Genomic DNA, 14,132 nt, shown 5'->3' on the forward strand with positions numbered 1-14,132 from the left:
CACCAGTATGTTAACGGAAGGTGATTAGGTGGTGATGTGGTAACACCAGTATGTTAACGGAAGGTGATTAGGTGGTGATGTGGTTAACACCAGTATGTTAACGGAAGGTGATTAGGTGGTGATGTGGTACACCAGTATGTTAACGGAAGGTGATTAGGTGGTGATGTGGTAACACCAGTATGTTAACGGAAGGTGATTAGGTGGTGATGTGGTAACACCAGTATGTTAACGGAAGGTAGTTAGGTGGTGATGTATTCACCAGTATGTTAACGGAAGGTGATTAGGTGGTGCTGTTGTTTACACCAGTATGTTAACGGAAGGTGATTAGGTGGTGATGTGGTAACACCAGTATGTTAACGGAAGGTGATTAGGTGGTGATGTGGTACACCAGTATGTTAACGGAAGGTGATTAGGTGGTGATGTGGTAACACCAGTATGTTAACGGAAGGTGATTAGGTGGTGATGTTGTTTACACCAGTATGTTAACGGAAGGTGATTAGGTGGTGATGTGGTAACACCAGTATGTTAACGGAAGGTGATTAGGTGGTGATGTTGTAACTCCAGTATGTTAACGGAAGGTGATTAGGTGGTGATGTGGTGACACCAGTATGTTAACGGAAGGTGATTAGGTGGTGATGTGGTAACACCAGTATGTTAACGGAAGGTGATTAGGTGGTGATGTGGTCACCAGTATGTTAACGGAAGGTGATTAGGTGGTGATGTGGTGACACCAGTATGTTAACGGAAGGTGATTAGGTGGTGATGTGGTGACACCAGTATGTTAACGGAAGGTGATTAGGTGGTGATGTGGTAACACCAGTATGTTAACGGAAGGTGATTAGGTGGTGATGTGGTACACCAGTATGTTAACGGAAGGTGATTAGGTGGTGATGTGGTAACACCAGTATGTTAACGGAAGGTGATTAGGTGGTGCTGTGGTAACACATACACGGTTATTATTTCCCCCAATACTAAGAAAACAATATCATTTTGATATAGCAGCATATGCCAATTAAACATTGAATATGCATATGTTAATTAATGTCATTTTAAGTAACGGACGTCACGCGTAGAAAGCATACCCGCGCAGGCATTTTATATTGATTGATTTAATGTAACAATTTTAAATTCGTTTTGTGGTTTTTATCTGTATTTGTATAAAATACATGTTTATTCCGTATACGCTATCAAATAAATCTGCACACCAATTATAGGGAAAGGTGTCCGGTTCTACGGAAGCGGTGATCATTTCCTCCAATAAATTCCGGAACTACATGGAATGTAATCAACTCGATTGGTTACACCTACATATTTTAACTGATTTACTAAAAAATAAATAAATAAATAAATAGATAAATAAATTAATTAATTTGCAAAACAAGTTATACTCATCACTTCGACGTGTTTGTTAAAGTGCACTTCCTTTTATTTGTCAAAGTGTTAAGTTGTCCGCGAAAGTTGTAAATTTCCCACCAGACATACGTCCCGTCTGGTACAGTCCCCGGAAAGGGCCGCGACTATGATACAGTATTGTGACGTCACGGCTTTATGACGTCACTCGCTGTTGCGGCTTAGTTACGGAACAGCGCGACTTGCAGTTTGGCACACTGGTGGAATTACGGAGAATATTCGGCGTTTTATCGAAAGTTATGGAGGAAGTAATTATCCCGAATGTAGAGAAGATTGCACGTATCACAACGAAAACGTAAGTTGTTTTGTACATTGTACATAATAGTGCATATGACATTTAATACGGTTTAATACGATAAATTGAATATGCATATGTTAATTAATGTCATTTTAAGTAACGGACGTCACGCGTAGAAAGCATACCCGCGCAGGCATTTTATATTGATTGATTTAATGTAACAATTTTAAATTCGTTTTGTGGTTTTTATCTGTATTTGTATAAAATACATGTTTATTCCGTATACGAGTGTTTTGTGTTTCTCGTCCGAGATCAGACAACTCAGTGTTTGTCACTTGACAGGACGCTTTACTCATATTTCTCTAAATAGTTCAGCGAGATGGCCACAAAATGAAAGATATGTCTCAAAACAACCACGGTTGTTCGCGTGACGACAAACAAACACAACAAACATGCTTGTGTCGTAATTAACAGGTGAAAATCGTAGTAAAATATGTGATTTGTTGATCGATTTATTGGTGTTGTCGCCTGTTCAAAAGTCGTGTAGCGCACAATTATTATTTCAACTCCGCATCAATAAGTCACAATGACATCATCAAACAACCTTGAAACAATTACGCAGGAATGTTCGACTACTACGCTAAACCTTTAATCTGTAGTGTGAAATTTCAAAAGTAAATATTTTTTGTATACTTTGTAACGGTTATATCGGACATAGGTACGATGGTTGAGCTTTACAAACGACGAACCCTGTGTTTGACATTTGACGGGTGTTTGATGGTAGTGTTGTTTTGTGATGGCTAAATCAGACAAAAAATACGGCCGTGAAGTTAAATAAAGGCGCCGTATGTTTGAGTTCTGATCCCCGTTTGATAATAGAACACAAGCGAAAATGTTTTAATTTTTCAAGCTGTTAATAATTTTGCATTGTTCTCTATGACGTCAGGGTATCATACACGGAAAACTATCCTTCTTTTAATGCATTATTTTTTTTCTTCTAAAATCGCCCGGTAGATCACGCGCATTAGTGCTTTATCCGGCTTTTGTTAGGGATACATGTAATAGTGTTATTAGTAATTAAAAAATAACGGAATAAGGAGAAGTGAATTTGATTCCGGACAAAGGCGTTTAAAATACAAAAATAGATATGGGTACCTTGTTATAGCTCTTGGTTTAAATATCAGCCATTGACGTCATATTAAATGCCTACGTCATGTGGTTTTAATTATATATCATTTTAACAGAAATGTTTAAGCTTGGTCCCACAATAATCATATATGATGGAATCATTGAAGCGGAAACAAACGACCCGGACAACTACATTGTACCTGAATAAGTTCATACAGGTACAGTGTGAAATAAAGTGTGAAATTTGATTATTTTATGCCAGATATTCTGGTATAGATTCCATGGCCATGTCCTTACTTTGCGGTAGGGCGTAAGAATGGTATCTGAGCGGTAGCACTATAGTCGACATCAGATCCACGAACACACTGCAGCCTGCCAAAACACACCCATGCATTTCGCACACAGGGGTGACCGTCCTTAAATAACCTTAGGTCTTGGTAGAACGTCAGACAACACAAAACCAAAACAAACATTTTAATGTCTTTCGCCGTAATTGAACCGAATGAAAAGATCACTTATACCGCTATCAAATAAATCTGCACACCAATTATAGGGAAGCGGTGATCATTTCCTCCAATTTATTCCGGAACTACACGGAATGTAATCAACTCGATTGGTGACACCTAGATTTTTTAACTGATTTACTAAAAAATAAATAAATAAATAAATAAATAAATAGATAAATAACTAAATAAAGTTGCAAAACAATTTATACTCATCACTTCGACGTGTTTGTTAATGTGCACTTCCTTTTATTTGTCAAAGTGTTAAGTTGTCCGCGAAAGTTGTTAATTTCCCACCAGACATACGGCCCGTCTGGTACAGTCCCCGTAAAGGGCCGCGACTATGTTACAGCATTGTGACGTCACGGTTTTATGACGTCACTCGCTGTTGCGGCTTAGTTACGGAACAGCGCGACTTGCAGTTTAGCACACTGGTGGAATTAACAGAGAATATTCGGCGTTTTATTGAAAGTTATGGAGGAAGTAATTATCCCGAATGTAGAGAAGATTGCACGAATCACAACGAAAACGTAAGTTTTTTGTACATTGTACATAATAGTGCATATGACATTTAATACGGTTTAATACGATAAACATAGGATGCAGGCTGTAAGCCTCTATATCCGTATATTTACCATTGTATGGCACTGCCACTATATAACCCTACCAATTTAGTTGCGAGTTCACCAGCTTATGAACTGCCAAATGAAATTTGAATTTGAAAATTTCAAAAAAAAATCGCACGACAAATAAAAAATCACAGATGGTAAATATAAGCATTGAACGGCTTTCAGTTGGCATTCATATTGACTATGAATGCCAACTGAAAGCCGTTCAATGCTTAAATGAATATATATTTAGTAAGTAATACTCCTGGTGTAATTAAAATGTCTTTTGTGTCTAAATATGGTTAAATTCCCCAAAATGATTGTCCGGTAGAATTTCTAACTATTTTAGATGTGTTGTATCTATAACATGTTGTGGCAAGGTGTTCCAGGCGTCTACAATGCGGGAGATAAACAGTTTTTTCTTGATGTTCAGGTAGCATCGCTTGTTAAATATCTTAAAGAGGCTTACCCGCAGACGGACCGGTAAACGGCACATCTCCGATCACTAAATAAACTTCAGTACACGTTTCTATGTGACAAAATTAGAGGCTTTCCGACTTTATTTCTTGAAAACAATTACAGAATATGTATTTAAAAGACGTTTTAAAACTCAACCTGAGAGGGAAATGTATGGAATATAACGGCAAATCTTCTTTGTAAATCGCCGCTGCCTTTGAAGTTATCACTGTGCGGCACTGTGCACGTGCTTGTTTCTTTGATGTGTCAATCAAATTAGACTCCACTTTATAGCGGGGACATATTGCGGGTTGCGATTAAATAAATAATATTAAAAAATGAGGTTTTAATATCACTTTTCAGCGTTTTATAAGGAAAATAAAATGAAAAACTCAACAATTCCAACAATCTGTCATGTGTAAAAAATCTTTTTCTATTGGCCAATTTTTCTGATCTCTCTGCGGGCAAGCCTCTTTAAGTGAACGTCCTCTGGTCCTGCTTTTGGCGTCCACTTGAAAACTTGATGTCGTGACTCGTTCATAATAGATATTTTGCAGGATTTTGATATATTGATTAGGCCCCCTCATTTCCTATGGTGTTGTAAGGAAATGTACATCTAAAATCCGAGATTAGTACACCTCCTTGCTATATCATACAAGGCATGTACAGTACGTGAATGACCCCTTACCCTAGTGGTTGTCTGTACGCTATGGGGGCGAGATGTTACTTGTTCAAACCCCAGCGTGGGCAGGGTATTTTTCAATTTCCCCTTCCTCCAACAGTAAGAGCCTTCCAGGCCAACAAATGTGATTACTATAAGATGGTTTTACTTGTTTCCAAGTTATTGTAACATAAATAAAGTTTTGAATTGCTACTGTTAATCAATCCAAATGCGAATTTCATTGAGAAGTTGGTTTGAACTTAATTACTTCATGTGATGTTGTCTCCTCTGCTCTATATGTAGATCAGACCAGTTCAGATTTTTCTTCGCCAAGACGTTAGAATTGGACGAACAAATTTAGACGCACTGCTGAATTTCAGTGTTTTCTCCGCAAATTTAAGAACTAGTTAAAGCAAGTTATTTTTTTTTTTTTATTTTTTTTTATCAGACTGGTGTATAATATCCGCGCGTAGTCGTAGTCGGGTAAATGACCTTATACCTATTTATGTGCAATCGGTGAATCGAACCCGAATCGCCGAGATGAAAAACACGTAGACTATGATGCATGTATGCCTTGAGAGTCCGGCGTCACAGTTGGTTGTTTTATTTTTGTTACGTGCAGATTGAATCTTTTATGATGTAAAGCAAATTATTTAAGTCTTATAAAACCGATTATTTGTTATATTTTTTTCGATACAGATGTATCGATAGAAAAAAATCCAATTTTTATTTTTTTAAATAACAATAACGCTTTATAACAAATAAAATTTTGAGATGTAATAAATTCACAGGTTCATGCACACTGTCAATGTAGTAAACTGAATTGTGATGATAATATAGATAATTTGTATATCCTAAACTATACAAGCTGGTTCTCTCGACCAGACAAACTTAACAAACTTTAAGACTCCCTGAAGGTCATCGAATATCGATTTCCGTAATATAATGACGGAATATGATTCAGGTTTTAATTTGTAACAGAATATCAGCATTGTAATCCAAAACAGAATCCGTCCCGGCCTTGTTTATAACATCGCCACTGGTGTCAGCTCTGAGGTAATAAATCTAAACAGTTTCAAGGCACTAGATGAAATTACTCGGTATCAAGTCAATATCACTAATGTCAGCATGAAACATTATTCAGCACAAATTAAAGTTTAGATTTTTACGAGGTCAAGGTCGGCCGGACCTGGTCAGTCTTGTGGTGTTTTTGCCCCGTATAATTTCAAGAAGTTTACTACTGTTTACCCCGCAAGAGAGGGGCTTTCTCACAAGGCATTTTATGTTGGAATGGGCTGTCTTTACGTTTTCACATTTGTTAAAACATCACGATTAACCCATCGGTTTTGTATGTATCAATCATTGAGGCTCAGTCCGTTTTTATCTCAGGTCGCTATGTTGGGGAGAATACTAGTGTAGCAAGCCGGGTTTTAATTGTAGATACTGTACATAGTTGTATGGTCGCCTACTAGCTTCCGGCTAGGGGGAATTTCCCTTTAGCTCAGTCGGTAGAGCGGCGGATCAGTAAGCCGAGGGTCGCGGGTTCGATCCCGGCTGTCTTCACACTACTACTCCTTGAACTTTTACACTAGATTAGATTATGATATCTCAATTTAAAAATGCATTTATGGTCTGCCAAATCCATATGATCAATTTCTGAATACTTTGAATTTAGCCTTTTTTTCAGTTTTTATGGAATAGTAAAACTGTCAAAGTAATAAGAGAGATTCGGTTACTCAGAATTATTTTAACGTGGAACTGAAAATGAAAAATGAAAACTGAAAAAGGGTGTTAATTCTAGGATGAATGAGAATATTATCAAAAAAATACTGCTAAACGGCAAGTAATTCTGAAAACGTACACACATTGGGTTTATTTACAGGAATGTCGAAATGGTTGTAAAAATATCTTCTGGAAGGAGCATTTTTTCAGCTTGGATAAGGTTTAATGACGTTTTACTTTTTTTTGCTTTAAACATATTATAGTGCCAAAATAGAGAGAAAGTGATATACACAAGATTTGTCAACTTATAGACGCCCTCTCCCATCACACAAATACTTACATGATATCATTTAGATAGGCAAAAACATATAGAATACTTTACAACAGACACAGGTTCGCAAGATAGAGTGCATGAATACACATCAACATTTACTGCTGGATTTGATGTAGTTTTGCACAAGAGAGTTTAGGTATACAGAACGACCAAATAAAATCAGGTTTAATGACAAAGGAAGGGAGACAACATACTAGAAGAAATATTTGGGTAATCCCTTTATGGTTCAATAGGGATTTGACTGTTAAAAAAAAGAGTTTATTTGATAAAGATTGGTGTAAGAAAGGAGTGACTATAGTGACCTATTAAAAAAACATTTGGCCTCTTGCCCTTTTCATACATATTCAGGGATTTAATCAGATATGTGGGTTAAACACAAATTTTCTTCAATTCCATGGTGTAGCATCTGCTTAAAAATCCTATTTTGCCAAATATGACTTTGATATTGGCCAACCATCTCTTCCAATCATCCGACGTAACATGAATTATTTCTTAATGAAAAGAAAGGTACCAAGGATTTACATAATGTCATTGTTATGAAATGTCTGTTCCAAAAGGAAGAAGAAAAAAGGGAAGAAATATTGTAATTAAATTATTTAAATTGGAAAAATCTCATCGAAATTATAATTCAACAACTAAAAATATTGACATACAATGGTTTCAGTACGGAACAGTACAAAATATCCTTACGGCAAATTCCTTTATGTTTAAAATATGATTTTCAAATTATCCATACTGATCATTTTGTAATTTAGAAAGATAAACTATAGTTCATATTATGCGAGAATGCTCTTAAGTTCAAAAGTTTTATAAAGAATTTCTTAAAGAGGCTCTTCTCATTCCTTTTTCTTTCAACAAAATGAGTTTTCTTTATAGGCTGTCTATTGGCTATACAGCCAATAATCATATCGCTGGTAAACGTCTTGACGATGAAATTTTAATAATTGTAAAAATATATATATAAAACCAGATGTCAATATAGAAAGTTAAGTTTATCTATTCAATTAAAGGATTTTATTCTTTGTAGAAATTTATTGCAACCAGAAACGGAGATCAGGAAAAATTAAGCTTTGATAATAAAAGAAATGAAAGTTTGCTGCTGTTTTCTTTTGATTTAACTACAATTGCGATATTCATATTTGCAACGACGATCAGTCTCATGACCCTGGGATTATGCTCTTTATTCTCCATACAAATGTACATATGTATGTTACATCACTAACCCTGTAGGCGACATGTAATGATATCAGGGCTAACCGCTGTACAAAGTTGAATACCGATTCTTAACGAAAACCAACAAACAAGTTGATAAAGCGTCTCCGAAAGTCATAAATATATTTAATGGCGTCAATTTGGTGAAATCTCGAGATAAGGAATAACAAATCACAATCAATATAAATAAATTATTGTTTTAATAAAATAGATCTTTCAAAAGGGAGATAACTGCTGAAATACCCGCAAGGAGCGCCCATTTTCTAATTCTATCTATGACGTCATAGGTACTATTACGTCATCGATTGTTTGTCTTAGATACGGCTTAGTAGAAGATGCAATAGACACTAGCGCGCTTCAATTTCTATAGAAAAAACAACAAACATATTTATAAGAATGGAAGAAATTATCATTCCAGATGTAGAGAAAATCACGAGAGTTGTCGCCAAAACGTAAGTCATGTAGTTGTCATAAGATAATACTCATTTACAGCTCAATCTACTGGATTACTACGGAGTAAAGTATATTGTTAAAGGACACAGCGCCGTTGTCGGGACTCGAACTAGCGATCCTTCGGTCACCTAGCCCTATCTCTAAGCACTAAATCATCGTACCTTAAGTCACTCCCGTTTATTCATGTGAAGATAACGCTCTCGAAATAAACAAGACAATACAATTTTATGTACATATTTATTATAATATTGTCCTTCCCTAAGTTAATCTAAACATTATTTTTATTCTAAGTCTTTACACATAAAATAATGCTATCTGTGGTCTTTTCACATAAAATATAGAAAAATATGAGTAAACGTTGATGATTGTTTAACAGATAAGAAATAGAATACAGTCTAAATTTCACTACTCGTAAATCCAACATTCACATCGTACATTCGATTGGCACCCAGCTTTTTATATATCCCCGATCGACAGTGGTGTCCTAAGAGTGCACTGATATAAATATAAGATAAAAACCAAACCTAATGCGGCATTAGGGGAAAATAAAATGTGTACCGCTGAAGTACCTAGACATGTACAAAATGTACATGTAGCACGCGCCGCAACTAAATAAAGGTAGCGACACAGGTGATATATAGAGAGAATAGCAAACACTACAAGTACAAAAAAAAAACATCAAGAAAATAAAAAAATTGTCTACACTACTGCCATCACAAAAATGTCACTTGATTTTATTTTGAGTTAGAAATTCTTTTTTTCAGCATTGACAGATTTACAAATCTCGCGGAGGCGATATCTGTGACAGAGGAGGGGAGGAGTTGTACTCAGAATGTCTCCAAATTATCGGTTTGTCGGACGATTATGATGGAGCTGAATTCCACAAAAACTGGTAAAATATCTGCTTTTATTAAATATTTCCTTCATTTTCTAATTATATCAATCATGTCGTCGGTAATACTTAGGAAACTCTGGGAATGCTTCAGACTATTCAACACCAGTCGTTTGTCGGGATCTTTACTTTACATAACCAGCCGGGACAACTAACAATTAAGCCACATGTTAAGCGTGACAATTTAAATTGCTTTTCTGTAAATTTTCCATTTCTACAAAGTAACATTGCTGCTTTCCGAGTCTACGTTTTCAAATACCAAAGATGTTTCACTATTCAATAGTTTATTCCCCATATCACCCTATCACCCTATCACAATTTCTGTGCTCTGTGCAATTTATGTAACAAATAATTACAGTTTTGTACGGAAGCCGTATTACGACTTTAAAGTAATGATAGGTCGTTATCAAGATTTTTTTTTCCATTTTACAATTCAAGATTATTGTTGCTTTGTGGTCCCATTCGGTCTTTTTTGGAACGATACATGTAATAAAGATTTTGTGTAAATATTGTTGTTGTCACTACGATCTTATGTTTGACCTTGAGCGAAAGAATATCTAGAATTGACTATTTGGTAGGTATCGTAGCTGAAGCAGAAAACTTCTACATGCAGGGAACATTAGTGTAATTCTCCTAGTACATTTTAAGTGTCGTCGTGTAAATCTATGTTGCTCTAGTTTATTCAATATTAAGTTGGGTTCCTTTTCACATCAGTATTGAAGGTTGTCTTATTTGACTCTTGTTGTAGATTTTGACGGCTTGTTTGACGTTTATTGTAGATTATGACGGCTTGTTTGACGTTTATTGTAGATTATGATGGCTTGTTTTGTGTTTGTTGTAGATTTTGTCGGCTTGTTTGACATTTGTTGTAGATTATGACGGCTTGTTTGACGTTTATTGTAGATTATGACGGCTTGTTTGACATTTGTTGTAGATTATGATGGCTTGTTTTGTGTTTGTTGTAGATTTTGACAACTTTTTGACGTTTGTTGTAGATTATGACGGCTTGTTTTGTGTTTGTTGTAGATTTTGACAACTTTTTGACGTTTGTTGTAGATGATGACGGCTTATTTGACTCTTGTTGTAGATTTTGACGGCCTGTTTGACGTTTATTGTAGAATTTCACGGCTTGTTTGGCGGTTGTTGTAGAAATTGACGGCTTGTTTTGTGTTTGTTGTATATTTTGTCGGCTTGTTTGACATTTGTTGTAGATTGTGACGGCTTGTTTTGTGTTTGTTATAGATTTTGACAGATTATTCTGCCTTTGTTGTAGATTTGGACGGCTTGATTGACATTGTATAATTTGACGGACTCCTCTGTCATAACTGTATATTTTGACGGCTAGTGTTGATGTTTGTTGTGGATTTTGACGACTTGTCCGGTGTGTTTTGTAGATTTGAACGGCTTCTGTGACGTTTGTTGTATATTTTGTCGGCTTGTTTGACATTTGTTGTAGTTCGACGGTTTGTACGATATTCGTTGTACTTTCACGGCTTGTTTGTTGTAGATTATAACGGCTTGTTTGGTGTTTATTGTATATTTTGACTGCTAGTGTTGAGGTTTGTTGAGGAATTTGACGCCTTGTACGATGTTCGTTGTAGATTATGGCGGCTTGTTTGGTGTTGGCTGTAGATTATGACGGCTTGCTTGACGTTTATTGTAGAATTTGACGGTTTGTTTTGTGTTTGTTGTAGATTTTGACGGCTTGTTTTGTGTTTGTTGTAGATTTTGACAGATTATTATGTCTTTGTCGTAGATTTGGACGGCTTGTTTGTTGTAGATTATGACGGTTTGTTTGCTCTTTGTTGTAGATTATGACGGCTTGTTTGACGTCCTAGAGAACGTCATCCTTACACTGGTAGCAGACGGATTTTCAGGATGTTGTCAAACGAAACAAACAAAATTACCGAATTTAACGGCGATGCAGAAACAGGCTCTTCGCAAAACTGTGACGTAAGTCAGTCAAAAGTAACCTAATAAAAGTGACCCCGTGATATAAATTGTCTTCCACAAATCATTACATTATAGGACAGTTTATAAATCATGTATGGAATTTTTCGTAATTTGGACACGGATCAGATAGCCCCGTCCGCATATTACTACAGAATTAATATAACTTAACTTAATCATATATGTCCATGGAAAATGTGATTTATTTAACGAGTTTTTTCTTTAATTTTTATTTCCTATTAGGTGCTTTTTATGCATAAAAACGAATACCAGAGACTCTTTCTTGGCGTATATAGCTCTATATGTCTCCTCCTCGATATAACGGTGACCTTCCTACTTAACGTCCTCTCAAATAGAAGACAGGGAAGAAAATCCCAGTCTTTAGTCGTTTTATACATAATGTACAAGCGCAATATCGTGTCAAAAGAATAAAATGTACATTATGTACCACCGCAAATAACATGCGTTATACAGTAAAAATATCATGTTAATCAATACTCTAAAACATGTTTTTTTTGTTCTTTGCTTTTTTTGGTTTTTTTTTAAACATTTGTACTTATTGAACATTAACTGACTTTTGGTACACTTCAGATTTGACGAATTATTGATCAAAGAGCTGATCAGTCAGGAAAACAATCTCCGGAAGTTGGTCAAGAAACACAAGAAAATCATGGCTGATACCGAAATGTACAAACGGGTAAGTCCTGTGATGTTTGTTGATTCTTGGCAATTTAAGTTACCTAATTAGAATCTTTTATACTGCACCCGTACTTCTACCTAATACACTCACAAAGTCACGTGACGACTAAATCCAATCAGATGGAGATTGAAAATAAAAAGCTACATAAATAAATAAATAAAAGAACAAATAAATAGATGAATAAATAAATAAATTAACGTTACGGATATGTGAATACCATTGTTGTATGTTGTTGCCAGGCGAGCGCCAAGCACCAAAACAAATTGGCGGCCATTTTATATCGACTACACGAATCCGGTCCGATGAAGAAGAGGCTGTTATTCTTCCTACAGATGAAGAGAAACCGGATCCAGAAGGAGCTGGTCAGGACCAAGTCGGCTTGTCGTACTATCGCCGATCTGGAGCGGGACACAAGGTCTCAAATTCAGAAAGTAAGTGATTTTCTACACCCGTCTTAATTTGACCTACATTGGTGACTCTACATTTTTTTGTTGTATAACAAGGATAATGACATACAGATATAGTTTGACCCATATCAACATAATGTTATAATAATAGTAAAACTAAAAATATCAATTAATTATAATTACTATATATAGTTTTCCATTTTAAATGACGATTTTGTTTCTCGCTTTTAAATACATTGTGTATTTGATATGTATTACATAACTGCGTGGTAATGTAAGCGATGCCGGTGGACTTTGCCTCTACTCCACACGTCAAGTCAAAATTCTTATTAAAATGACGACCGTTAATAACTTACAAACCTGTCGTATTCTGTTCAAACTCTCAAATATCAAAACGACAATGATTAATTAAATCTTGGGGTAAATGTTTCCGCATAATATATTTTAACACATATCAAAGGGGCTAAATGGTTATATTTCATTAGTTTTCTTCATGTATTTGATTTCCGGAAAGCGTTGTGGTATATGAAATAAAACTACATGTATTTACAAAACTTAGACACTTCTTGTGAGATATTGACTATGTTGATCAACTTCAAAATATCGACAAACAGCGCTGGAAGTTGTATCTGCCGCCATTTACTGTTTCTATCGAAGAGAGAGGTTTTCATTATATATAAAAAAAAAAAAAAAATGTAACGAACACTTTAAAATTTTACAAAATAACACAAATGCATAACTTTTTACATTCACCTGCTTTTTACGTTATTAAATGAACATATAATCATTTAGTCCATTTTCTCTGGGTACTACGGCTTTCCTCCACCTCCAAAACCAGGCACGTCCTTTAATGACCCTGGCTGTTAAAGGGACGTGAAACAAAATAAACCAATACACGAAGTCCCTTTAAAGCTGTATTAGAATCCCCTAATTTCCGTTCTGGATTTCATTATTAAGGTCCCTAGCATCACTGAAGAGGTGAAGACTGAGACAGCTGTGTGGTGTAGTTTATATTCATAAATCTCCATATAATGTATCCGTGACTTAATCACTATTTTAAGGTTGTATTATTTGTACCATCCTCAGGTCAGTAGAAGTATCATACGTGTGGTATCAGACAAGATTTGTGGTCGTCTTCAGTACGGCATAGAAAGCTACCTTTATGAGGTCATCAGCAAGATGCACGAACATGAAAAGTAAGTATAATCAAAGTACTGGATACTACAGCGCCAAAACTCTAATGTACACTGTAGTAAAGTCAAATATCAAAGTACTGGAAGTACTGAATCGCTATAACTCAAATGTCAAAGTACCGGAAGTACTGAAGCTCTATAACTCAAATGTAGAAAGTCAGTTTTCTAAGTACAGGAAGTACTGAAGCTCTATAGCTCAAATGTAGTAAAGTCAGTTATCAAAGTACCGGAAGTACTGGAGCGCTATAACTCAAATGTAGTAAAG

General features: G+C 35.6%; 1 protein-coding gene across 2 annotated transcripts; it reads left to right on the top strand.

Moving 5' to 3' along the window:
• Positions 1 to 3,683: 3,683 nt before the first annotated feature.
• LOC117315360 lies at positions 3,684 to 13,901 on the top strand. 2 transcript variants are annotated; one of them, XM_033869515.1, is made up of 6 exons: positions 3,684 to 3,809; positions 9,490 to 9,617; positions 11,429 to 11,570; positions 12,159 to 12,264; positions 12,507 to 12,698; positions 13,761 to 13,901. In XM_033869515.1, the coding sequence occupies exons 1-6, from the start codon at positions 3,754 to 3,756 to the stop codon at positions 13,872 to 13,874; spliced, it is 738 nt and encodes a 245-aa protein (XP_033725406.1). In that variant the 5' UTR covers positions 3,684 to 3,753; the 3' UTR covers positions 13,875 to 13,901. The 2 variants fall into 2 exon arrangements, with proteins under 2 accessions (XP_033725406.1, XP_033725407.1); XM_033869516.1 differs by lacking the exon at positions 3,684 to 3,809 and adding an exon at positions 8,634 to 8,724.
• The last annotated feature ends 231 nt before the right edge of the window (positions 13,902 to 14,132 follow it).

This window comes from Pecten maximus, chromosome 17 (genome assembly GCF_902652985.1).
Source record: "Pecten maximus chromosome 17, xPecMax1.1, whole genome shotgun sequence".
Classification (NCBI taxonomy): Eukaryota; Metazoa; Mollusca; class Bivalvia; order Pectinida; family Pectinidae; genus Pecten; species Pecten maximus.